The 26,407-nt window shown below is 32.8% G+C and overlaps 1 protein-coding gene across 1 annotated transcript in view; it reads right to left on the reverse strand.

The window, feature by feature from the left end:
* The window catches only part of LOC133191873 (glycerophosphocholine phosphodiesterase GPCPD1-like), a 43,559-nt gene that overhangs the window by 6,097 nt on the left and 11,055 nt on the right, over positions 1–26,407 (reverse strand). The window contains exons 4-22 of the mRNA XM_061327619.1: positions 26,207–26,367; positions 25,928–25,984; positions 25,662–25,813; positions 25,318–25,398; positions 24,369–24,479; positions 23,728–23,881; positions 22,914–23,049; positions 21,968–22,022; positions 21,583–21,675; positions 21,263–21,337; positions 20,658–20,694; positions 19,026–19,153; positions 18,709–18,839; positions 18,175–18,313; positions 16,724–16,884; positions 11,880–12,024; positions 2,268–2,366; positions 1,898–1,996; positions 683–781 (exon numbers count right to left, since the gene is read on the reverse strand). Coding sequence (XP_061183603.1) covers positions 683–781; positions 1,898–1,996; positions 2,268–2,366; positions 11,880–12,024; positions 16,724–16,884; positions 18,175–18,313; positions 18,709–18,839; positions 19,026–19,153; positions 20,658–20,694; positions 21,263–21,337; positions 21,583–21,675; positions 21,968–22,022; positions 22,914–23,049; positions 23,728–23,881; positions 24,369–24,479; positions 25,318–25,398; positions 25,662–25,813; positions 25,928–25,984; positions 26,207–26,367 — 2,113 coding nt within the window. The remainder of the gene's footprint in view (positions 1–682; positions 782–1,897; positions 1,997–2,267; positions 2,367–11,879; positions 12,025–16,723; positions 16,885–18,174; positions 18,314–18,708; positions 18,840–19,025; positions 19,154–20,657; positions 20,695–21,262; positions 21,338–21,582; positions 21,676–21,967; positions 22,023–22,913; positions 23,050–23,727; positions 23,882–24,368; positions 24,480–25,317; positions 25,399–25,661; positions 25,814–25,927; positions 25,985–26,206; positions 26,368–26,407) is intronic.

Consider the following 26,407-nt stretch of genomic DNA (forward strand, 5'->3'; position numbering starts at 1 on the left):
TTTTAGTTATTTTCATATGCTTCCTATATTTAAATTTTTCTTATTTTCACATGGTAAAGTTGTCACATAAAGATACAAAATGATACAAAAACAAAAAGTTTTGACCGTTTACTAAGAGAGAAAAAACACTTTTTACGGATTTTTGGCTCAAATCTGAACTAAGGTTGGAAGCTTTTAAAAGCTAACATAATTGTAGTTTGTTTGGAAAATCATATTTATTTTGATATATTTTAAAACTTTAGTCCCTTATTATTAATTTAACTTACATTTAAAAATTTTCTCCAGGTCTTTGATTGTGTAAAAATTATAACTAAATTCATGGTTATATAATTATTTTGAGAGGCAGGAAAAAATATATCTTAAGTAGTTTAATACACCGCCATTCCGCCAAAAATACAGTCCCTGCTAGATTTCAAACTCACTTTACCATTTCTATTTAAAGTTGTACAATTGTGACAAGGAAAGAAAAATATGATCTTTTAAATCTCTTACATCTAAATATATAAAACATATAAGCAAATATACTTTGAATATCTCATCTAGTCAGAAACCAGACAAGAATCCCTCCTTAAAGAATCATTCATTTCTACTTAAATATTATTATTACAATGATCGTAAGAGAGTAACAATGAATTCAACAGCAAGCAAATGATATACGCATATTAAGTTTCTCAATGCATACACCATCATGTATGTTGACATCAGCATTGGCTTCCACTAAAAGTCTGACTACATCTGTATGTCCTCTCCATGTAGCAGTATGTAAAGCTGTCCTACAATCCTATAAAAACACAGTACATTTCATTCCCAATCCTCCATTCTTTAAACACCTGAAAAGGTTACTCTTTTCTGTTGTGTGTCAAGTAGTTTAAAAAATGGATTAATGACGAATCCCAATAATAAAATGAATTGAAAATAATTTGCTCTCATTTGAACAACCTACCTAAATTAAGATTAAATTATCATAAACTGTTAAACATATCAATACAATCAGAATCAAGAGGCCCATGGGCCAAAACACTCACCTGAGTAACTTTGGCCCTGCTGTTCTTCACCAGATTTTCCCCCCTTGTGGCCCCACCCAATGCCTGGGGGCCATGATTACAACAACTTAGAATCTACACTACCCCATGATGCTTCTACATAAGTTTCATCTTTTCTGGCCCAGTGGTTCTTGACAAAATTTTTTCCTAATATATTTACAATGTAAAACTTGGATTCCCTATGTGGCCCCCCCCTACCCCCCCCCCCCGGGGGGGGGGGGGCATGATTTCAACAATTTAAAATCTACACTACCCCAGGATGCTTCCACATAAGTTTCAGCTTTTCTGGCCCAGTGGTTCTTGAGAGGAATATTTTTAAAGATTTTTCCTATATATTTCAATGTAAAAATTTGATTCCCTGTTTTGGCCCCACCTACCCCCGGTGGCCATGATTTCAACAATTTAGAATCTAAACTACCAAAGAATACTTCCATGTAAGTTTCATCTTTTCTGGTCCAGCGGTTTTTAAGAAGAGGATTGAAAATGTGAAAAGTTTACAGAAGGATAGCAAAACGGATGGACGCTGGACACCAGGTGATCAGAAAAGCTCACTTGCAGAGCTTTCAGCTTAGGTGAGCTAAAAATATATATTTGAATATTATCTCCCTCTCACTTTTCTGCAAGAGGTTATGATAACATTACAGATTTATTCTTCTTAAATGGGATCAAATATTCATATTAATCATGAACAAAAAAGTTTATCCAGGACTGCATGTGTCCTAACTTTGAAAGTTAGAATCCTTTCTGCAGTAATGGCAGCTCAGGAGTTGAACAAGTAAAATTTTGATTTAAAACTTGAACACTTTAGTTGATCATTCATCTATTCTGGAATATTATGACACTGTACAACCAACCTTAGTTGTGGCATCAACATCTGATCCAGCATCAATAAGTTGTTTTGTAATATCAGCATTTCCTGATCTTGAAGCAATATGTAAAGGAGTCCTTCCTTGCTACAGAGTAAATATCAACTGGATTAAAAAAGTTTATTTTCATGGTGACATACATGCGATATGCCTAAAGAGAGAGTAACTAAATTTCTAAATTAATTATAATATGTTGATTATAAAATCAAAGTATGTGTAAATACTGCTATGTTGAAGATGATTTGGGGGAACTAAAATGTAAGTGTGTGATTACCAGGTATTAAATGTGCATTGATATACTTATCTGAACACTTTATGAATATGAAAGTAATAATTAAAAACTCATTTAATGGCTTACATTGTTTGCTGTCTTCACATCAGCCCCAGCCCTCAGAAGCAGTTTAACAATATCAGAATTATTGTTTGCAACAGCTATATGGAGAATTGTTGTTCCATTCTGAAATACAAAGATACACTGTCAGGTACTTGCAAGTCATTTAGGTAATATTCAATTAATACTAATTAATGATGAATTCACTTAAATGAGGGCATTACTGGGGAAACACAGATTGAGATAGATAGGTCACATCTTAGAAAGCCAAGAAATATGACATTAAAAAAGTGGCCTTATATGGACCCCAGAAGAAAAAAGGAGGAGAGGCTAACCAAAAATAACATAGAGGTGACCAGGTGAGCAAGAACTTAGACATGAAACTTACCTGTGGAGGTGCAGAGTAAAAAAGCTCAGGATAAAAAAGCATGGAAATCCCTAGTTTTGCCCTATGTGCCTCTAGGTGCAATAAGGACTAGGTAGGTTATTAATACTAATGTTATGATATGTCATAATTCTCTCTTGACAATAATTTGAGACATATATAACACTACAGTCACTAGTGGAAAGAAGAAATTGGCTTATCCTGGACATCCACTTTTTTAAAAACAAAACGAACACCATATGTCTTACCACTATGCCTGTATACGGATGTCTTAATAATATCATAACACTTATTTCTTTTGCTCAAAAAAAAGTTTTTCTAAATTCTTACTTTTAACATATATCTCAACTGCAATATTCATATAACCAGTCCAGTACAATCAGCTCATTTAGCTATGTAGCTAGAATTACCTACCAAAGCTTTATTTAGCTTCTTCATGTAGCTTTATTTAGCTATTTCAATGCAACTTTTCACAATTTTGCTTTTTAATTAAAAAATACCAAAAATTGCGAGAATATGTCTACTAATATTTATACTAGGGATTATTTAAAAAGCAATCCAAAGCAGAGATAGTTTAAACATTGCTGCTTTTGAACACTTTAAAGCAAATGATGCACTTCATTTCAATTGTTTGAGTAACTGTACACAGTGATAATTTTTAACTTTGAAAACGATGATCTTTTTTTAACCTGGTCAAAAGTCGGATTTTGCTGGTCTGCATGGGCCAGTTAATTTTTAATCTGGGCAGCAATAGTACGTTGTAAAGAGCACATGCCCTTTGGGTCAGTGTTTTTTTATGCATATTCATTTATGGTCGGGCTAGTTAACTTGACAGGGTTGTGTGTCCAAGTTCTGTCATTTCTTGATTTGTTAAGTTGTACTATTAAGTATCACAATATAAACAAAATATTACTATTATTACAGTATTGTATTTTGGTTTCAGGCCAGTCCTTTAAAAATCTACTTGCCCAGTGGGACAGTGAAAGTACTGAGTTGACCAGTAAAAAATTAAGGTGATAGCCCGAGTGACCAGTGAAAAAAAATAATTATTTTTATAGCCCTGTGTATACAACAGTTAATTTGTGACCAAACAGTTACTTCTTGAATGAAATAACAAAGAAAACTAGTTATGGTTAACATGAGCACAATGTGAAGTAATCATACTTATCCATGCCTCATCGGACACAAGGTGGTTACTCAAACATCTTTTCCATAAAAATGTTACGCAGCAATGTTAAAACTATCTCTGCTTTGGATTCATTTTTAAATATAAATACATGTACCTAGAATAAATATTAGTAGTCATTTATTTGCGATTTTTTGTATTTTTAAAATAAAAAGCAAATTATGAAAAGTTGCCTTGAAATAGCTAAATAAAGTTACCTGAGGTAGGTAAATAAAGCTACAGTAGGTAATTTTAGCTACGTAGCTGAATCAGTAAATGTACCAATTGTACTGGACCTGTAAAAACGTGTTGTATCCCATCAATCAGCAAATACATACCCAATCATGTGCCAGTGTTCGTGAATTAACATTAACCCCGCCCTTAATTAATCGTCTGACCGCCGTCACATCTCCCGTACTGACAGCATTTTTTAATTTGTTATAATCATTAGCATTGCTTTTCGCCTTGTTCATTTTAGCATCCTACTATTACTAGCTATGATATCAACACCCGATATCAACTGCTTAATTTTGTCAGTCAAAACATTCTTCTCAGCAGTATGCACTTCTTCACTATTCTTGATCTTTTTTCTCCCCCAATTTAGTTTGTCAATGTTGGAACACTTCTTTACATTGTATGCTGAATTCTTCCCTTCTACAAACATGTACATGACTTTATCCCCCATCAAAATAAAATTTAAAGTAGTTAAGATCACACTTCATATTTCCGAATACAAATACAAATACAAATATTTATTGGCACAAACACAATTACAATAATTGGCAAAGGCACAACACATTATAAGAATCATCAATTGTTCATACATAAATACACAATATTTTAGTATAGAATGTGAATACAGAATAAAGAATACATTATCAAACGTCTGTGGGATCTAGAGGGGGGGGGGGGGGGTCAGTGGGAAATTTAAGAGTTATTTAATTCCTATGTAAAAGTAACGGAAAAAATGACCATGGAACCCCCTACCCTAGGAAACACGGACTCCTATAAAAACGGTAAGGAGTCATGTTTGAAGGAAAATTGACATAGGAAAGACCCCCCCCCCCTAAGAAATATTTTTTTAAACGGTTTTTCAGGTTTGGGCAGATGGTTTACTTTTCTCCCCGAGTCTGACATGTGGACACCCCCCCCCCCGAAAAAAATCATGCACCCACCCCTAATTTACTTCAGCATGCTAGAGGTTCACGGAGAGACACTTGACTTGGCGCCGCGTAACCGGGAATACAATATATAAGGAGCGTAGGGACGTTAACTGGGGCTCTTACTTGTAGGAGAGAGAGTTTTTCATGGTGGTAAAAATGACCATTGAGTTTTTTTCATTATTATTATTATTAAAATATGCTCTTAGACTTTAGGCGAATTCGAACCATCCCATCACATCTTAGACCAGATACATAATATTTTCCCATTGCGGCACAGCAGTATTTTTTTAAAGGTCCATCAATCAATCGATCAATAAGAAAAATACAAAAAATAGGGAAAAAATCAAAATCCTGTAACTTCATTTTTTTGACTAACAGGGAAAAATAAACTGTCCAAAGGGTGTCTTCCCACAAAGCCAAAATTCTGAAATTGTTACAGGTGACTGGTTTTGGCTGGGTGGGAATTGTGTACAGGTAAGGGGAGGGAGAGAACAAAAGAAATTAATTACAGGTGACCTATAGTCTGTTTTAGATTAACCACAGAAAAAGGTTATAGAAATATACTTAAATTCTGATAATGCATAGGGTGGCAAATGAAATAAATATTCAAAATTAATTCTGTTTTTTTTTAAATTTAAATTAATTCGTGTCAATTTTTAAAATCAGTATTTATTTTATTTTCATTAGTATTAATCGATACAATTTTTTTTAATCAGTAAATTTGTAAATGGTCAATGATTTGCATTCAAAATTATATTCTTTTTGACTTTATTTCTATTTTAATCATTTTTAATATCTATGTTTTGATGATATTTTAACTTAATAAACTTAAGATGTTTAAGTGCCAATTCTATTATCCTATGTATTACAGATATTTGAAAAAATTATTCTACACTTGATCATATCCTTACCTTACAATTTTTATCAAATATCTTGATGCAAAGATAAAAGAAACTATTTTGCGCCATTGTTGACTTTAAACGGGCATTTGATACTGTATTGCGGAATGGGCTTTGGACCAAGATACATATTAATGGTATAAATGGTAAATGTTTTCAATACATTCAAAATATGTACAAAGGTGTTAAATCTATGGTGAAAATAAATGGCATGTCCACAGAATTTTTTAGTTGTAATGTAGGAGTAAGGCAGGGAGAAAATCTTTCACCCTTTTTATTTTCAATGTATATTAATGATCTTGAAGATTTTTTACTGAACAAGAATATTGCAGGCTTACAAAGTATTTCAAGAACCATTGAGAACGAATTACTAATGTATTTTAGGAATGACTCTAATTCTTGGCCAAATTATTCGAGTATAACCTGGTTTGGGTCAGTTTACGCTGTTTTATAACAGCGTAAACTGACCCAAACCAGGTTATACTCGAATAATTTGGCCAAGAATTAGAGTCATTCCTTATAATTTAATTTTAAAATCATTAAATAACTATGGGTGTAAAATTTCGTTGCTTTTTATTAGTTCAAATTTGCCGCTCAATAATACAACCGTAGTAACGGAAGTAACGGAAGTGATGGGAAGCGAGGGGAGGTAAAAACTGATACATAGGCCTAGCAGCTCGTTTACATGTGGTAAGATCGAATTATTGTTTGAAGTTAAAGGTACGTTTATTAAATCTGGAATTTTCCATGAATCCCGAGGACTGGAAATGAGAGGATTGTATGGATACAGATGATTCAGCTGGTTGTCGGGGGGGGGGGGGGGGTGTCCCCATACCAAACCAGGTTATACAGAAATAATTTGTGTTCCTTTTTGGATATTAACCAATCAGAGGCTAGAATACAAACAAAATTAAATTATTTTAAATTATTGTTTCTCTTTTATGCGAATGACACTGTTATTATGGCTGAATCAGCCGATGAATTACAACATGCAATCAATAAATTTCAGACATATTGTTTACAATGGTAGTTGAAAGTGAATGTCGAAAAAACGAAGATTCTAGTATTTTCAAAGGGCCCTATGTTAAAAAGAAAATTTTATTACGACAACTTAGTTATTGAAAATGATAGAGAGTTTAAATATCTAGGCGTTGTTTTTTCACGCACAGGTTCCTTTTGTAAAACAAAAAAAACACTTATATGAACAAGCACAAAAAGCGATGTATGGCATTATGAGAAAAATTAGACAAGCCGCTTTCCTTTCTCTTTTTAGCAACTTACCGTAAGATCCGTGTTTCTTGGAGATGGGGGGATTATTTGGTTACATAACTATAATTTAATTTTGTTTGTATTCTAGCCTCTGATTGGTTAATATCCAAAAAGGAACACAAATTATTTCTGTATAACCTGGTTTGGTATGGGGACCCCCCCCCCCCCCGGACAACCAGCTGAATCATCTGTATGCATCCAATCCTCTTATTTCCAGTCCTCGGGATTCATGGAAAATTCCAGATTTAATAAATATACCTTTAACTTCAAACAATAATTCGATCTTACCACATGTAAACAAGCTGCTAGGCCTATGTATCAGTTTTTACCTCCCCTCGCTTCCCATCACTTCCGTTACTACGGTTGTATTATTGAGCGGCAAATTTGAACTAATAAAAAGCAACGAAATTTTACACCCATAGTTATTTAATGATTTTAAAATTAAATTATAAGGAATGACTCTAATTCTTGGCCAAATTATTCGAGTATAACCTGGTTTGGGTCAGTTTACGCTGTTTTATAATCCGCTTCGCGGATTATAAAGCGTAAACTGACCCAAACCAGGTTATACTCGAATAATTTGGCCAAGAATTAGAGTCATTCCTAAAGTATACGTATTTCATAAATTACTCTGAAAATGCACCGATTCCACCAAAAAGTGAATCCACTGTTAATCTTTCCATATGACTGAAGCATAGGCACGTGTTCCCTAGCTTTGAACAATAATAAAAAAAAATCCTATACCTTTTTAATACATGTACAAGCATACAGAATAGTTTTTCAAACAGAACTAGTCGCTGGTGTCTTAACACACTATGTACAGTCAAGTAGTTGGTCAGATTACTTTGTGCATGAAAGAAAAGGTTCAAATTAGCTTTGTCAGCAACTTTTTGCATGATTCTGGTACGTTGTGTCGCTATAAAAATGTCACGCACTGAACTGCTGAATACGCCATTCAATAACTCAACAATAAATAGATTTCATGGACGAATCTCGGTGATTGTCTCTGCACATTTTCCTCAGATCACAGTTCTATATATACATGTATTGTTCACATTTCCTATCTTTCACTCAGTCCTACGTAAAACAGAATAACTTGAGATTACTGTACTGCCAAGTACCGGTACCATATATTTCATAAATAAAGCAAAAGGATCGATCGATTTAATATAACACACGATCTTCACATGCTGCACAGTAATTTTCCAGTATTATATGAATAGTTCTAGGTACTCTGTACTTTCACTGAAAGTTTGCTAAAATAAAGCATTAATTAATGGTGTAAAAATAGTCATTTATACTTGTTAAAAACTCGGACACATGAACAAAATTCAGTGAAAATCAGAATCATCGTACAACTTGCATATTCACCTCGTCTCTGGCTGAAATTTAAATTAAATTTGATAATATTTTGCCTTGAGTCTCGTACTTCAAATGCAACCTTACAACTCTCTATCACTTGTATGATCTGGGGAAGTCAGTGGATTAATTAAAGCACTGCTTGGTAAACGTTTGAAACCAGCAAGATCAAGTTCTTGAGTTATCCTTATTTATACAAAGAGTCAATTCTTGCTACTTTATCTTTTTTTGAAACTAGAACTTTAAAATAATCTAACACTTTTCACCCAAAATATTTATTATGTATTTATACCTTCTCCAGACATTCTGATGTATATATCTTTTTTACCCCCTTTCTTGCTCAATAATTTCATGGATGTATATTCATAAATAAAAAATACAAATATTCTTTGCATATTTTTTTTTTATCAAAGCATTATGAGCTTTTCTTTGAAGAAGAGCTACAAAAGGCTGATGAAACATAAAATGTACAATGTCTGCAATATATATCTAATACACAGGATGCACTAAAATATTCATTACTGGTTGATAACATAGGTAATCAGAGATTACAGAGCTCACCTCAAAGATGTTGTCTTTAAGTAAGGCAAAGTCCCACACTAAACTAATAATCTAGGAGTGTGCATCCGTAGATGCAACATTTATGCAATTTTGGTCTGATAGGGCTTGCAGTTACTTGGGAATAGACTTATATGAAAACTTAAAACAAGTCACTCATTCAGAAAATGCAAGTCAAATCCAGCATCCGAAGCAAGTTTTGAGATTGTTTGTCCCTTGATGCATCATCCATGCAAGTTTGGTTCAGATAGGCCTTACAGTTACTTGGAAATGAGATCTGCTCCAAAAACTTTAATCTGGTTACTCATCCGGAAAATGTATGTCAGATCCAGCATCTGAAGCAAGTCCAGTAGTGTGAATCCTTAGATGTATCATCCATGCAAGTTTAGTCAATATAGGGCTTATAGTTACTTGGAAATGACATCTGCTCCAAAAACTTTAACCTGGTTACTCATCCAGAAAATGTAGGTCAGATCCAGCATCTGAAGCAAGTCCAGTAGTGTGCATCCTTAGATGTATCATCCATGCAAGTTTAGTCAATATAGGGCTTATAGTTACTTGGAAATGACATCTGCTCCAAAAACTTTAACCTGGTCACTCATCTGGAAAATGTAGGTCAGATCAAGCCTCCAAAGAAAGTCCAGTAGTGTGAATCCTTAGATGTATCATCCATGCAAGTTTAGTCAATATAGGGCTTATAGTTACTTGGAAATGACATCTGCTCCAAAAACTTTAACCTGGTTACTCATCCAGAAAATGTAGGTCAGATCCAGCATCTGAAGCAAGTCCAGTAGTGTGCATCCTTAGATGTATCATCCATGCAAGTTTAGTCAATATAGGGCTTATAGTTACTTGGAAATGACATCTGCTCCAAAAACTTTAACCTGGTCACTCATCCGGAAAATATAGGTCAGATTCAGCATCTGAAGCAAGTCCAGTAGTGTGCATTCTTAAATGTATCATCCGTGCAATTTTGGTCAATATAGGGCTTTTAGTTACTTGGAAATGAGATCTACTCCAAAAAACTTAACCTAGTCACTCATCCAGAAAATGTAGGTCAGATCCAGCATCCGAAGCAAGTTCAGTAGTGTGCATCCTTAGATGTATCATCCATGCAAGTTTGGTCAATATAGGGCTTATAGTTACTTGGAAATGAGACCTGCTCCAAAAAAACTTTAACCTGCTCCAAAAACATTAACCTGGTCATTCTTTAGCTGAAATTGCAGCATCTGAAACCTTAAATGGTACAATGAAACACACTAGAAGCATCCTCCATGCATCTCTGACTAATATAGGCCATAGAAGTACTTGAAAAGAAAACTGCTCCAAAAACCTTAACCTGGGACGCCGACACCGACGCCGAGGGTATTACATAAGCTCCCCCAACTTCGTTGAGGTGAGCTAAAAAACCTTAAAAACATAAAACAACAACTTGAAAATAAAAATCAAGTAAAGTAAGCTTAAGCAGGTCTTCGAAACCAAAACCATCATTTAACTACAAACAAAAGCAAATACCCGCTGAAAGAAATCATATTTCTTATATTTTTCTCAAAAAAGAAGAAAGCAGTGGTAAAAAAGCACAGCTTTACTTCCCCTGAGAGAAAAAAGATAAGACTAGGAACCATTAATCATTTTGATGATCAAAACACAAACTTTTCATTAAATTGCAAGAGATGACATTTCAATTTTTATGTATTAAAGACTGTAACTCCATAATAAGACAATCTTAAGAAATCAGACTTCGTGCAGCAAAATCAAAATTATTACAGGTACAAATATGACATAAGCATATTTTAGTAATTATGAATTTATAAATATACTGGATGACTATAATACCACAATGTCCATCCTACTCTGATATCATTTAAAAATTTCCTAAAATATCAAAAAAGTTAAAGATTCCTTTATTTCTTTGACAACTATAAGTGGAGATCCAGGAATCCCACCCACAATGAATGAATCAACATACTGCATATACATGTTTATCTCTACTGCATGAGTCAGTCTCAAACAAATTTAAAGTAGATTAAGTCAAATAAAAAGTTAGCTTACATAAAATAAGCTTACATAAAATATTTAGTCTTTTATCACACTATAAGCAAACTGTTGAAAGTAAATTTTGACAAGAAAAAACTATTCACAGTTAAACACCATTATGGTGAACACATGCAGATACAGTGACTATACCTACTCATAATGGAATTACCGGTATATATGGTCATCAAGACATAAAAAATTACTATAAATGTATAGGGTATTTAGAAATATGGATAAATCTGAGTTATTCTGAATACAGAAGTTCACCAAAAGAGTGTTTTACTGTAGTTTGTAATTTAAAATTGTAAGTATCTTTTGGACTGCATCTACTGCTTTATAATACAATTATAATATACACTAGTCCTTAGATGTATCATCAGTCTAGTGTGAATTATAATAAAAATCATTCTTAGAATGCACTTTTATGTAAAAAATGTACATATTCTATCAGAATAATTATTATTCATTTCAGAGACATTCATGAGAGAAACAAATAAAACTTGTTACATAGTAACAGTTCATTAAATCTTTCAAATACAGAATATTTTTATGATATTACTAAAAAAAATTGAAATAAATTTTAAAATGATAATTTACTTATACTGTATAAATGAATGATTCTCAAGAGATACATGTACTTGTGCATGGATTTTAAAATTATCACTGAGCAACAGCAACTGGAAAAATTGGTTTATCAACTGGCCAAGTTTTAAAGACCACAAAATTCAGGAAATAAATAACATGGCTAATAAATATCCAGATACTGTAGAAATACAAATGAAGGAATCAGTTGTTGTATTCAGCTTCTAGATCTGATCCCGATGGTGACAATTCCAAGGCTTGAAGTCCTGCGTTTGGACTGAGAAGTCCGGCTGTTTTCAGAATTTTCTCCGTTTGTTCTCTTTCCACTGCAAACACACTCTTCTGTCCAGTTTTGAAGAAATCAATTCTGAAATGATATTTAAAAATTAATTTAGTCTCTCAAATTCAAAAAGTTGTATAATGACAGGCTCATACTACATGTATTTTTCATTCTTGCAAGAGCCAGTTAAATATATGCGAAATTACCAGTAGCTGAAATATAATCATAATTCTGCCAGAAGCATTGAATTTTCAATAAAAGGAAAATCAGTGTATAATATTTAAATTCCACAGTTGACACCCCCCCCCCCTCCCTACAGACTCCTAATAAAGTACTTCCTTTAATATAAATCATTTCCATTTCATATTTCTATAAATTAATGATGTGTACATAATCCATTGTTTTAGAATTAAAAAAGATTATAAAAACAAATGTAAAATGTAAAACATAATTACACTGTAAAATAAATAATTATATAAACTTTAACAAGATAAGTATCATATTTTTGAGCATTTACTTCAGATCTCAAAATCATACAAGCGCACATTAAAAAATTTCTTATATATAGGCTCTCAGTCATATTATAAAGTTTGTATGCATATATTTGTGATACATGTATACAGCAAAGTAAAACAAGAGGCCCAGGAGCCACATCGCTCACCTGAGCACTTTGGCTAGGAAAAAGCAGAAATCAGTTCAGTGACAACGAAGACATACAACGGACAAATTTCGATCAGAAATGCTCACTTGAGCCTTCAGCTCAGGTGAGCTAAAAAAAGGGAAATAATTCAAAGCTTCGATACATGTACCGGTAGCTTCACCTAAAGCTCAAGCTGTAACCAAAGGCAGCCTCACATCAACATCAGTAAATACATCCAGTCTATTTCTCTCTCTACTGTTACTGATAACTTTCAACTATACTTTAAAAGATTTCAAATGAAAATATAAAAGGGGAATCTCTATAGATCAGCAATGTTTAAAACAGATACCTTTCCTTCATAGACTCAGTTTTTTTGAAGAGAGGCAAATGACTAAAAATAACACAAGAACTAAGCACACCCCTACAAATGTGTTCAGAACTTTTTATTTTTCTGTGTTCAGCAGATATTAACATCTGAGGAGTTACCAGTGGCTTTGGCAAGACTACAGTGAGACTATTATTAAATAAAGTAAATTATTCAGGGAAATAAAACTAGGAAGTGACTACTACATGGAGGTATGATAAAAAGAAAAATTGTTACATTTGAGTTTTCACTTTACAATATCAGTGGAAATGTACCCCAATACTAGTACTTCAGAATAGGTAAAGAAAATTCTTCAATCACTAATTCTTGATAACATTTTTCTTTTGGGACAAACATGCATGCATAGTTTGAATAGGTTGAAGAAGCTATAAGACATCAGACTTAATTTACATGCTAAATGAGGTACCAACATGACACAACTGACAAATCATCTAAATGAATTGAAAGTTGGGTTACTATGAAGATATTACAGAAATTTTATGCTTGGAAAAGCCCCCACTTTCTACTTGCTGTCAGAAAAACACATTTGTTTCCCATGCATTTCATAGTTTATTAAATATGAGATGATGTGGTGAAAAAAAATTGCCAATTTTTCCAAATCTTCCCGTACTAATGTTCATTTGCGAAATACAGTCAAACCTTTTTATCTAGAACTTGATGGACCGAGGATAAAAATTAAAGATATCTGAGGATTTGAGATATTAGGGTAAAATACATAAGGAATAAGTGGGACTTGCAAATTACTTTGACATATCCATGGTATTAGAGTAGACCAGTACACAGTGCTATGTATTAACGGAATAGATAATAGTTCATGGTAAGAACCACTGTGAGCAATAACAATATCCATATTACAGTCAAACCTTTTAATCTCAAACTTGATGGAACCGAGAAAAAACTTCGAAATATTTGAGGGTTCGAGATATCAGGGGTAAAATACTTAAAGAATCAGTGGTTTGGACTTCTAAATCATTTCGAAATATCCATGGTATTCAAGATATCAGTGTTTGAGATACCAAAGTTCAACTGTATGTAGATTCCTTGACCTTTTGAATTGTCTTTGTAGTATATAATTCTATACATTTTTTTTTCATGGTATTTAATAAAAGAAAATAGTCTATAGCAATTTCCTGTTTATAACCCCCCTTTTTTTGGAAACTGGTTTTAACCTTCAGTTTTTGAATGGGTCAACAAGACCAATGTCTGGAATTTAAATCACAGTAACATTTGTAGGGGTGAAAGTAATGAACAAATGCACACATGCTCAACACAGGCAATATTACCACAAACATTTTATATAAAATTCTGTGATACAGCTTAGATAAAATTCTGTGATACAACATATAAATATTTTTTCATTTCATAAATTTTACACTGATCTAAATTTCATGACCTACTACTAGTATTATTAAGATTTAGGTGTGAATGCAGGTTATTAATTTTCAGTGAATTTACATGAATGTGATAATTTTAATCTCTTTGAATTACACCAAACAGAGATAGCAATTGTGTCACACAGCTACAGGTAAAGGAAGTAGTAAGGTTAGCAACACGTGACAACAGCATCACCAATACAGTATAGATGCTACATGTACATGACTCTTAAGGTAAGATGTTCATGCACACTTACAATCTGATAAACTGGCAATAAATTTGGACCCAGTGGAGTCACTGTGTCTAAGACCATTTGGCCAATAGGTAGTTGGCGCCTCAAATACTTCAGTTTTTGTAACATGCCAATTGTTATTCATCAAAGTTCTGAAAAATATGGCAAAAATTGAAGAATACAAGTAGGTTCCCTTACAGTTAAATTTTACTGTGCAAACATTACTTTCATTTTCTTTCTCTTAATTTTGTTGGTGAAAAGGCATAGGGCCAGATTGCAAACTATTCATAAATATAAATACATGTATGTAAAAGAAAATGATGAAATTTGTGAATAATTTCCCATGAACAAGGTCTAAAACAACCCCACTGAAGGTCAGCTCTTTCTGAGATCTCTCATCCTGATTTGCTTGAGTTAAATGATTAATCCCCCCTCCCCCCCCCCCCCCCCCAAAAAAAAAAAAAATAGAATTCAAAGCCAGTGTCAATTTCCATGGCAATATCTAAAATATCTCAGCCTAAATCATACATGCTTAATTTCTCTGTGGGAAGGTGATGTCAGATTCAGAGTACATATACAGGTAAGTCAACCACAAGAAGGAAAAGGTCCTATTTACTAATTTCAACAACTAGGTCAACTCTAATGATACTTATGTGTGAAGTCTGAAGATCTATAATCACAACACTGTTAATGCAGATGGACAAGACATCATATACCTATAGACTATTTTTCCTATGCAATCCAGCAGACAATAGTTACTATTATTCATGCCACTAAAAAAATATGCAAATTAATATTGCATAAATTAACTAGATTTTACACATTTTGAAATAAAACTTGTAAATGAAAGAGTCATGTAGATTAAAATTAAATCCCTCAAACAGTAATACTTAATAAAATTTGAGAAAATTAAATTCATTGCCATTTTAATCACATTAATGAATCAATTAGTACATGCTCTTCGTCTGCTGAATGTCCAGCTGTAAAATCAGCATATTTTCAATGTCTGCTGCAATTTAAAATCAGCCCAACTCTGGGGCATGAAATCTGGATCCAAATACATGAGATACAATAATGTACAGAGAGCTCATTGTTTATTATTTTCTTGCACTGAATTTGTATGCTAGATGTCCATGAGTAAAGATGACCTCTAAAGATGTGAATCATTCCAAAATAAGCTCATCTCACTCCCACAAACACATAGAGTATGTATGATCTGAACATGATAAATAAAATGTGGGGGATTTGGCCCCATCGATCACGATCCTAGAAGCCATGGGTTACGAAATTCACACCTTTTGTGCCCCTTAACCTGTAAATGCAATATTACTAAAGTGGGATGGAAATTATTCAATATAATATAGCTTCAGTGAAGAAGCTTACAACATTGAGAAGTCAAAAGATACACAACAGCTGAAGAACACACATTAATTACACTGGGTCACATGAGAGACTCAGGTGACAAATACAATTTACCTACAAAGTAACATAGTGTACACTTACCTGAGTTACAGATAGAATTGATTTATTACTAGAGATTATGTATTAATGGTACTCTCAGAAAGTTACTGAAATAGTGTGTATACTACCAGACTGACTATACATTTTACAATAAACACATAGATGTATACAAGTGTACTGTTAGGTCACTGTTATGAAATTGTTTATTTTGTACAGAAAAATCAAGGGAAGGATTCACTCATACCAGAGGTGCAGGTGAATTTTTTTTTAAATTTTGTACCTCAGTCTCCAAAGTCCAAGTCTAGTAGATGTCTATGAAGAGAAATCTTTCAAGTTTTTGAAGAACATTCTGACTTTTACATTTTCCTTTTGTATAGGATAATGGAACAAACAAAACAAACCTTTGCACAACTAAATCTTTTTTTCTAGTCTGGAGTTGGTACAAGAAAATTTCCATAACTGTACAAGTATGATACAGTAATTCGAAATAAGACAGACTTACATGATGCATTTTCACCTATAACATATTCAAAATTCTCTTAAAAGCCCCGTTCTTCTCAATAAAATAGGCACTGGAACCCCCAACTTACATTTTAAACAAACTTACAAAATCTACCCTATTGTCAACACATACTATTCTATTACTTCTCAATTCCACAACTCTTTGGATTGAGTAAGATTCCATTCCACCTACCTGTCATAAATAATTCCATCCACTCCGTTCTGTTTCAGTGTATTTATTGCATTAGAATCATTATTGTCCTCCCCCCAGCAGAACAGAACCAGCTTGGCTTTTTTGACATTCTCAATTTTGTCCATATTTTGAAATAGCGTTGAGGTGAGGACATCAATTCCCTAACAGAAACAAAAACAAAATTAAAATCAGCTCATTCTTTCTTGTTTTAATTTTTTTCTTCCAGTCACTATTCTATGCACTTCCACACTAATCTATCTACATGATACACATTTTTGAAAGTCAATTGAAACATTAGATTAGAATGCAAATTACCTCAACATAAACTATTGTTGTATATGACTTTATATACATGTAAAACAGTTTTTATTCATTTATATAAAATGCTATTATTTACTCTTACGGACATCAAATAGTAATGAAATTTTACAGAAATATTTTTCTTAAAGATTCCATAAAAATTTTGGTAAAATATTTGGATTTTAATTAATTTCTTCTAAAATTATTGCTCTTTTGATATCGCTGATGGTGATGTACAGAGCACGACAAAAAATTTGAAAAACAAACGTGCGGTATCCAAAACTTTACTCATTTATTTTCTATAATTTGCAATTTTCTTCGACAGTTTTCTCAAAGATATCTTTTTTATTGTTCTATTATTATGTATTCAGTAATATTTGAAGTACGAACAAAAATATAGTAATTTCACTCCGATGCGATTCCTATACAAACAACTGTAAAAATGATGTCTCCTGAATAGACGGAGCAGCGCACTTTAAACAAATTAAGAAAATGCCAACATAGACCCTAAATATGCTTGATGAAATATGTAGTAAACCAGGGTACTCCCGACATCTATCTACAAATAGCAAAGAGGAATTTTGGACGTTTAGACCTCAGTAAAAAGCAATTCGAGACAGGAAGAAGGTCATCAATGAAAACTTTATCTGGACTGATAAAAATGTGATTGAGAGTGACCAGCGTCAAACAATATTTCAAAAATATCGGCTGTTTGGGGGTTGAAAACAAAAAAAGAATTTTCTATTATAGTTTGATAGATTTTAAGCTTGACCAGAAATGGTATAGGGATGTTTATGCTGAGTGAATAAGGTAACCCAAAGTGTACAGTATCAAATTGTGATAGAAAATGTTGAGGAAATGAAAGCTCTCATTTTCGTAATGCCTGGGATGTCGAATATTTTACTGCACTGTGACTTCATGATATATCCTGTTAAATCACCAAAAAATTGATATCAATTTACAACATTCTGATATGGAATTTTCATGACCATATAAGTAAAGATTCTTTTATATTTTGTGTGACTCTTTGCCTATTATGCTGTCAAATATTTTTTCTGTGCAACAAGTCCACGTAATTTCTGAACAGCCCTCGTACATGCGTAAATTATATGGGATAAATCTCTCATTTATTTTATGTTCAGAAAACATACCAAGATATTGGAAAATGTAGCAAAATGGATAGCCATATCTATAGATCTGGTCCTTAAATCCAAGTATGGAACATATTTTTCTTTATCCTCTCCGTTGGTGAGGAAAAGTGTGGGGTATTTATTCTGCTTCCTTTGCAATCTGAAATACAGTAATACCCATATCAAAAGTGCATTCAGTCTCCTAGCAAATAATTCAATAACAGACAAGAGCAGCAAATCTTCCCGATATAAGCCACACTGTTAATTAAATGATGAGCATCATTATAATACTTCTGAAATATTTGACACAGTTTTTTTTTAAAGATTCAACAGATTTTATCATCATCAGGCAGCTCAATGTAGCAATTCATGAATAGTTGGTAAATCATCCCACCTTAATGGCATTGAACTACTTATAATAATTCAAAAGTCAAATGTTTAGGCAGCAAAAGGAGTAAAATATTGCTATATGATTTACACATGTATAAACATGTATTACAACCATTATTTACCTCTCTCACGGCAATTTATTCCTAGGGTTTAGAAACAACTTACAGAGTACAAATGTCTGGATCAAAGCTGGAGAAGACAACTCGGCGACGACCTGCTGTCCTCAAAACAACCCTTAGTATGATGTCCACATACTTGTTCCTGTCGTGGTAATTTATTTCCTCAAATTCCCCATTCTACAAAAGAAAAAAATACCAGTAGCTTACTTTTAATGAGGAGACAAAGAAACATGCACTTCTGAAAAACATTCACCTACAAGATATATAAATGTACATGTACAGTCTATCTGGTTATGAAATCCTATATTTTTTCCATTAACATTCAAAATCACAAGCAACAAAATAGTGCCACTTTCCACACACCACTTTCTCTTGTGGATATTTGATTTCCACATTGAATCCTGTACAGGGATTGACAGCTTCAAATACCCTCTCCAGTGTGGGAAATGGTTGGAGGTCTGAGGGATCAATGTCGTCATCATGGATACCATCTTTAAAATACAAAAAAATCCAACTACTTATTATATATGTTTATTAAATAAATGATTCATATAAAACTTATACTGTATCTAGTGTGTTTGGGTCTGATGTGTGATGTTCTTCATAACAAAATTATACTGCCATTAGATAAAAATGTTACAACATGTATTACTACAAAACTATGATGCAAACATTGGAGGGGAAAATGAAATTTGAAGGAACAGTTACAAATTATTTTCTCAGTTAAATTATTCCTGTACATTGAGTTAAAACTTATATTTGAAAAGTATAAACAACAAAATGCTTTCTTTAGTTAATTTGTATGGGAATTAATGTTGCAGCTGTTGCAGAAAAAATACCTAAACCCGCATTAAGTTTGTCTGCAATAGCTGCAACATTAATTCTCATACTAACAAACAAAGAAAACACTTCATTGTTTATATTTACATTGTATGTCTGTATAAATAATCATACAAAGTAGGATTAAGTATGTTAAAAATTGTACCATTGATATACATCATTGCATGTTTCACTGATGGAAGAGCCACTGCTAAAGAAAGCTATACAGGAACGTGACTTGCTTAGTGGCATTAAAATATTTATAAATGACCATGGTTTTCATAAGAAATAAAGGAGATAACATTTATTGGATGTATATATTAAATCAACAGACTAGTGTTAAAACTCTGTTCTATTTTCAAAGGGTAAATCAAAATTAGGAGTGAAACGGTTCACCGCGGTATCGATTCACCGCGGTATTTTTTCTCGGTTTGATACACGGTGCAAAATCTCTAGTTTTCAGTTCGGTTCATTTTTCGGTCGGGATCGTTATTCAGTCGGGTTTGGCACAAGGTAAAACACGTTATTCAGTATAAATAAATATAGAAAACATAAATTTTTGATGACTGATAGCTTGTAAAATAATTTTTGACAGTCAAATAATTTTAATCAATTTCTTCTAGTCAATTTGCAAATGAAATTCGTAAAATATGTGACTAGATTAAGAAAAAGAAAGCATAAAACAACGTTGAATTTGTTTCCTTCTATCAAAATGTATCGTATCGAAAATAACCGAACCGAAACAAAATTATACAATACGTACCGAACCGTGAAGGAGGTGTATCGTTTCACCCCTAATCAAAATCTGGTATTTAGAAGTTCTAAAGGCATTAAATTAACTTAATTGAAATGCCAACATATTCTTAATAGTGCTAAAGTAAAAGTCTCTTCCAAGACTGTAGCTCTTCTGGTTTGTAATTATTATTAGTGGAAAAGAAAAGTTGCAATCTTATATATCCTTTGATCCTTTCTAATAAGATCCTTTGATTCACAGCGCATAATTCATATTCAACTATGAATCCAACTTAAACCTTTTGTTATGAAAATCAAATAGCTTCTGGCATCAAATTGAACATGTTGAAGAGGAAAAATGCATTTTGTTCAGAGGGATATGTTGAAATATACACTAACAGGTGGAAAAGAAACGAAAAATTGAAGATTATGTCAATTACTCACCTCTGTCATTTTCGGAGATTCTAGAGGTGTGTGTCAGCTACAAAAAAAGTTGATTTGCTTAATTTCTTTCATATCACATAACAGCACAAATTGACAATACACAGAATACTGTACATCACTTTAACAATGAATGTAGCAAGATGGATGAATTATTCACAAAATTTCATTTTATAAGTTGAAAAGAAATTTAAGTCAACAAATAATTTACTTCAACACATTTAACATTTCAACCATTACAACATAATGCAATACATAATTGACATTTCATGGAGACTGACACCACAATTTATGCTATTTCATTAGTACATAGCCATAGTAGTGAAAAGATTTGGTCCTGTTAAAGACAGCAGAAGTTAATATGTATGTACACCTATTACAATTGCACATCTATGAAATTTATCACTTTGTACCACATTTTTTTTTTAAATTATAGCATATTCTTATTATGTTGGGATATATCTTGTTATGTATTATGTATCAAATGCAATAACATATTAATAAAGTTGATTAGCTCAGTAATGCTTATGCCTAACAGCACCATAGGTCAATAGGATCAAATTAACTTGTTTGTAAAAAGGAGCTAAGAAAAAAAAACAACTTTATACCTTCATGGATTGAAGTTCTGCCAAAGTCAGATCTTTGACAGAAGCTTGGTAAAATTCAAGCTCTTCTCTCTTTTTCTAAAAAAAAAACACCATAAAAACATATATAAAGATATCTGTACAAAAAATACCTTGAAGAATATGAAAATAAAAAATAATCACTAATTCATGAAATTTATATGTAAATATGTAGGAGGAAATACATGTACATTGAACAATACTGAGTAATTGTGTGAATTTGGATTTTAATATGTTACTTAAGAATCTTTTTGTGGTTACTATGTGGTAAAAATTTAAGTGGAAAATGTGAATGTTATAATTACCTTCCTGTAGGTAATGGCTACATGGAAGTCATGATAAATAACTGGAATCATGTCTTTGCTCAGCTGGACATCGAATTCAACAAAATCTGCTCCCTATATAATAAACAAAATACATGTACTTAATTTCTTTGAATTTGAGTTTCAATAATTGCAAAATAGACGAACTGCAAAACTAGGTTCAGTAAGTTTGAATACACATGAATTGAAGACCTTTTGTAAAAGATTTGCAAGCCCAAAATTGAGTCCCCCTTTTTTAAATTAAAAAAAAAATCCTTAATTATTTAAATATTTACAAAATTATACATGTACATCCAGTGGAAAACTTCATAACAGAAATGCTAGCTGTAAGTGATAGTTGTTTACAATGGTTGTGTACATATCTTACATGGCTTGCTGCATCTTGCAAAGATTGTACGGTGTTTTCTCTCACAGCTGCCAACCTACAAAAAAAATATGACACTCTTTGTTGCTGCCACAAACTAAAGTAATTAGATATATTATATATTTTTTTTTGATATCATTTCATAAATTAATACATCATTGCTTTTATGAATATTGGAAATAAAATTAACTTCACTAGATGAAATGCTTAATTAAGACAATTAATTCTTAAAAATTTCAGACCCAAGAATAATAGTGCATCTTAAGTAAATGCGCAGATTTATTTAATTTTTGGGGTAAACTTTCTGCCTGTTTGAAATAATTAGGACTTTAGCCAGGAATACTTTGGGTCAAAGGTCTTTTTTGGGAATGCAGGTCAGCACCTTTCAGAGAGACCAAGGGGAAGAAAATCCAATGCATAACACAGAGTACAAAAAAAAAAAAAAAATACCGGTAATCTTAAATTAATATTTTGGGATTCTGTCATTAATAAGGAGGTTTTAAATCAAAGTTGGTGGATTTCCTTCAGGAGAAAAAAAATGTTGCTAGTATTCAACTACTTTTGCTTTTTTCTATCATGAAATTATAGAGATTTCTAACTTCCCCATTTTTTTTTTAAAACAAATTTTCTTCCCTTAAAAGAGAGGTTGGCCATTATTGGTAAAAAAGAAAAATAGAGTTCCCATCACACCGTTATGTTTTGTGGCAAGATTTGATAAAACTGTGTCACAGATTCTGGCCAAATGGGAAAATCTTACAGACCTAGACATCAACAGACAGATAAAAGTCATACAATCTTTGATCAGAATTGCCCACATGGGCATTTGGCTCAGGTAAGCTAAAATAACCAATCCACGTTTGGTATCAATCTCTGATACATACAAATTATTAAGAAAGTTTTAGATATATTACAGAAATATGAACACATCACTCCTGGTAAGGTGATTTACTTTTTGTGCTTGTATGACGAGCCCATTCCCCGATGGCCCACATCCAAGGACTTGCGCTCAAACTTCCAATAGTTTTGGTAGCTCACATCCATTTTCAGATCTAAACCAGGCACAGGTTTCACAATAAGATAATCCACTGTAAGAAATAGGTAATGCCTGATATACATATTCCTAGCAGACAAAGGGCAAAGACAATTACCTTTTTATTCCAATACACTGACATGAGAAATCAGTGATTTAGAATGAAAATCTTTGGTACATGGAGCATACTCTCAATAGAACAGAGCTTGCTGGATTTATTTCCATACTCCTGGGAGAAAGTAAACCTTTAAGAAATACTAGAGTTGAGTATAAAACGTGTTTTGGTTTGCACAGGATCAGCAAAGGGGTGACCTACAAATTCATAAAAACAGTGGATATTATTATGCTTTTAATTTGTCCTCGTCCTTGAAAAAAACTTTCTGAGTCAATGATAATCTTTTTTCAGTGCTGTAAAAAAAATGCATTGTAAAAAAGAACTATATCTGACACTATGAAAAGACAGAACAAAAAGACAGTACAATGATAAACCATAGGATAAGCATTTTTTTTCTTAAATATTCAATAAACCTTCTCACCAAGATATTTCATGTAGAGTATTTCCAGCATACCTCTTGCTTATTTTCCTAAGAGTATAACAACCTGCAATTCATCAGGATACTTACCAGATGTTTTTTCCCCTCTGGGTTTGGTGTGATACCTTTACAATACACTTACAAGCTACTTTCCCATGAGTTTGTAATTAAGTCTTAAAATATGTTTACAGTACACTTACAGGCTATTTTTCCAATGGGCTTATGATTGAGTCCTGTGATTGGGACGGTTTTGGAGTCGTTGGACTTTTTCAGATCCACTGGCAGCAGATAGCAGTAGCCGACATGTCTAGGATTTACTCCCTCCTCGTCAACATAAAAATCAAACTGAAAACCCTGTAAACAAAAGGAGAGATGTCACGTATATTGTAGTTGCCTAAATAATATCATTTTCCAGTTTTTCAAATTTTTCTTTTGAGTCTTTGTATATTTGTATAATTTTCTATCATTTCGTTTGGCTTCACAAAGTTGATCGATCACCTTTCTTATGTTGGCATAAAAAAAAAAAGAAGTAGAGAGATTTAATGACAGCATCAGAATGGTTAATGCAAATGTTCTTTTTAAATAAATTAAAGAATTCATTTATGAAGATATATGAATTATTGACTAAACATTAGATGGTCACTGTCAATGTATCATTAAAATTTAATTTTAGTCTCTTGTTACACTTACTGAAAAGTCAATTCACCTCAATCTCACACCATAATGTTTAGTACCTCCTACTAAAGACTGTAATACGTGTGTATATCCAGCCTTAAATTAGGAACACTAACCTATTTTAACACATAGATCATGCAGATTTGCACTATAAATTGGTACCTACCAAACTCTCTGGTTCTACAGTTTCAGCTGTGAATATCATGTATCCATCTGGTTCAAAAACTGTCCCATGCTGGTTCTGAACACAGTGATTCATCTTTCTATTATCCAGGGTCTACACAAGAAGGTGAAAAGTTGATGAAAAGAAGTAATGATAATATATGAGAAGTACTGCAATTTAAAGTTGGATATATAGTGTCATAAAAATATATACTGTAACATTCATGTACTGTAATATAGAACTTACACTGGCTGGATACTAGGACTTTAGTAAGGGTAGAAGTTTTTTACAGACACTAGCACTTTGGTAAAGGTAAAAGTTAAATTACAGATGCTAGAACTTGAACTTTGGTGAAGGTAGGTTTTATAACTAGCACTCTGGAGAAAGTATAGGTAACTTGCAGACACTAAAACTTTGGTAAAGGTAACTTACACATACTAAAAGCTTTGGTGAAGGTAGAGGTAACTTACAGAGACTAACTATTGGTGAAGGTAACTTACAGAGACTAGCACTTTGGTGAAGGTAACTTACAGAGACTAGCACTTTGGTGAAGGTAACTTACAAAGACCAGCACTTTAGTGAAGGTAACTTACAGAGACTAGCACTTTGGTGAGGATAACTTACAGAGACTAGCACTTTGGTAAAGGTAACTTACAGAGACTAGCACTTTGGTGAAGGTAACTTACAGAGACTAGCACTTTGGTGAAGGTAACTTACAGAGACTAGCACTTTGGTGAAGGTAGAGGTAACTTACAGATGCTAGCACTTTGGTGAAGTTAGGATCTTTAATTAGCACTTTGGAGAAGGTAGAGGTAACTTACACATACTAAAAACTTTGGTGAAGGTAGAGGTAACTTATGGATACTAGCACTTTGGTGAAGGTAACTTACAGAGACTAATACTTTGGTGAAGGTAACTTATAGAGACTAGCACTTTAGTGAAGGTAACTTACAGAGACTAGCACTTTGGTGAAGGTAGCTGGTGGTGATACATGTGTTCCCCATTCATCTTCCTCCTCATCTTCATCTAAATGCTGGACAAAGAATTTATATATACTTGTAGTTACACTGGTACCTTTACACTGTCAGGTTAAAACTGGGTTGATAAATATGAGCAAGTTGAGTGAACAATAATGCTATAAGCACTTGATAATAATGCATTTTAAATGTGTACTGTATTATTATAAATAACATAATTATGAAGATTAGTATTACTGTAGCTCAGAAGCTTAGAAGTAAACAAATAATTTGTTTTGAAAGAATCTTGATGCACAATTTATACATGAAAGGAAATTACATCTTGGTATCGTTGATCGATTGGAGTGCACTTAATTCTGTAAGTCTGTTTTCTGTACTTGGGCTTCCACATACGAATTGGGTTGCCATGCATACGGATATGTATTTCTAATTGGTCTGTCAACCATCCCTTAGTTACATGAAATTTTCCACCTATAAATAAATAAATAAATACCTTACCCTAAACTGGAAGTAAGAATACAAAGTGAAAAAGTAAAATTTGCCATTACTTCTATCATGTCTATAAATAAATTTAAACTCTCATACCATATTCCCCAAATGTTTCTATTGTAGCATCATACTTGTGTGGATCTTGCATATAGTCTACAAAAAAATTATATAGAACATTCAAACTCAATTTAACTTCACCTTGAGGTCAAACAAACATGTATGCTCTGATTACTGTCCTCAATTAGCTCTATAAGAATCATAGCAGTACACACAAATTCCTGTATATAAATTGTACAAGTAGGTAGAATTACCTTTAAATATTTTAACATGGGCAGTCCATCAAATCTGAGCCTGTAAGAAACAAAGGAATTTTACCTGATGGAGAAAAAATTCTGGGTGCAATGTTAGTTTCCCATCGAATGACCTTCACAGATTTGTCTGTAGATTCACTGTCTGACTCCATTATTTGACAAACAAAGTATCTGTAGCAGTAATTTTTCATTCCACACAGCTTAACTCTCTTCCTCCAAACATCACTGTAACATTTCAGAATTATATAAACATTATCAGAATATG

The sequence above is a fragment of the Saccostrea echinata genome, unplaced genomic scaffold (genome assembly GCF_033153115.1).
Source record: "Saccostrea echinata isolate AGI-Se365-2 ecotype Australia unplaced genomic scaffold, CSIRO_AGI_Sech_v1 ptg000025l, whole genome shotgun sequence".
Classification (NCBI taxonomy): Eukaryota; Metazoa; Mollusca; class Bivalvia; order Ostreida; family Ostreidae; genus Saccostrea; species Saccostrea echinata.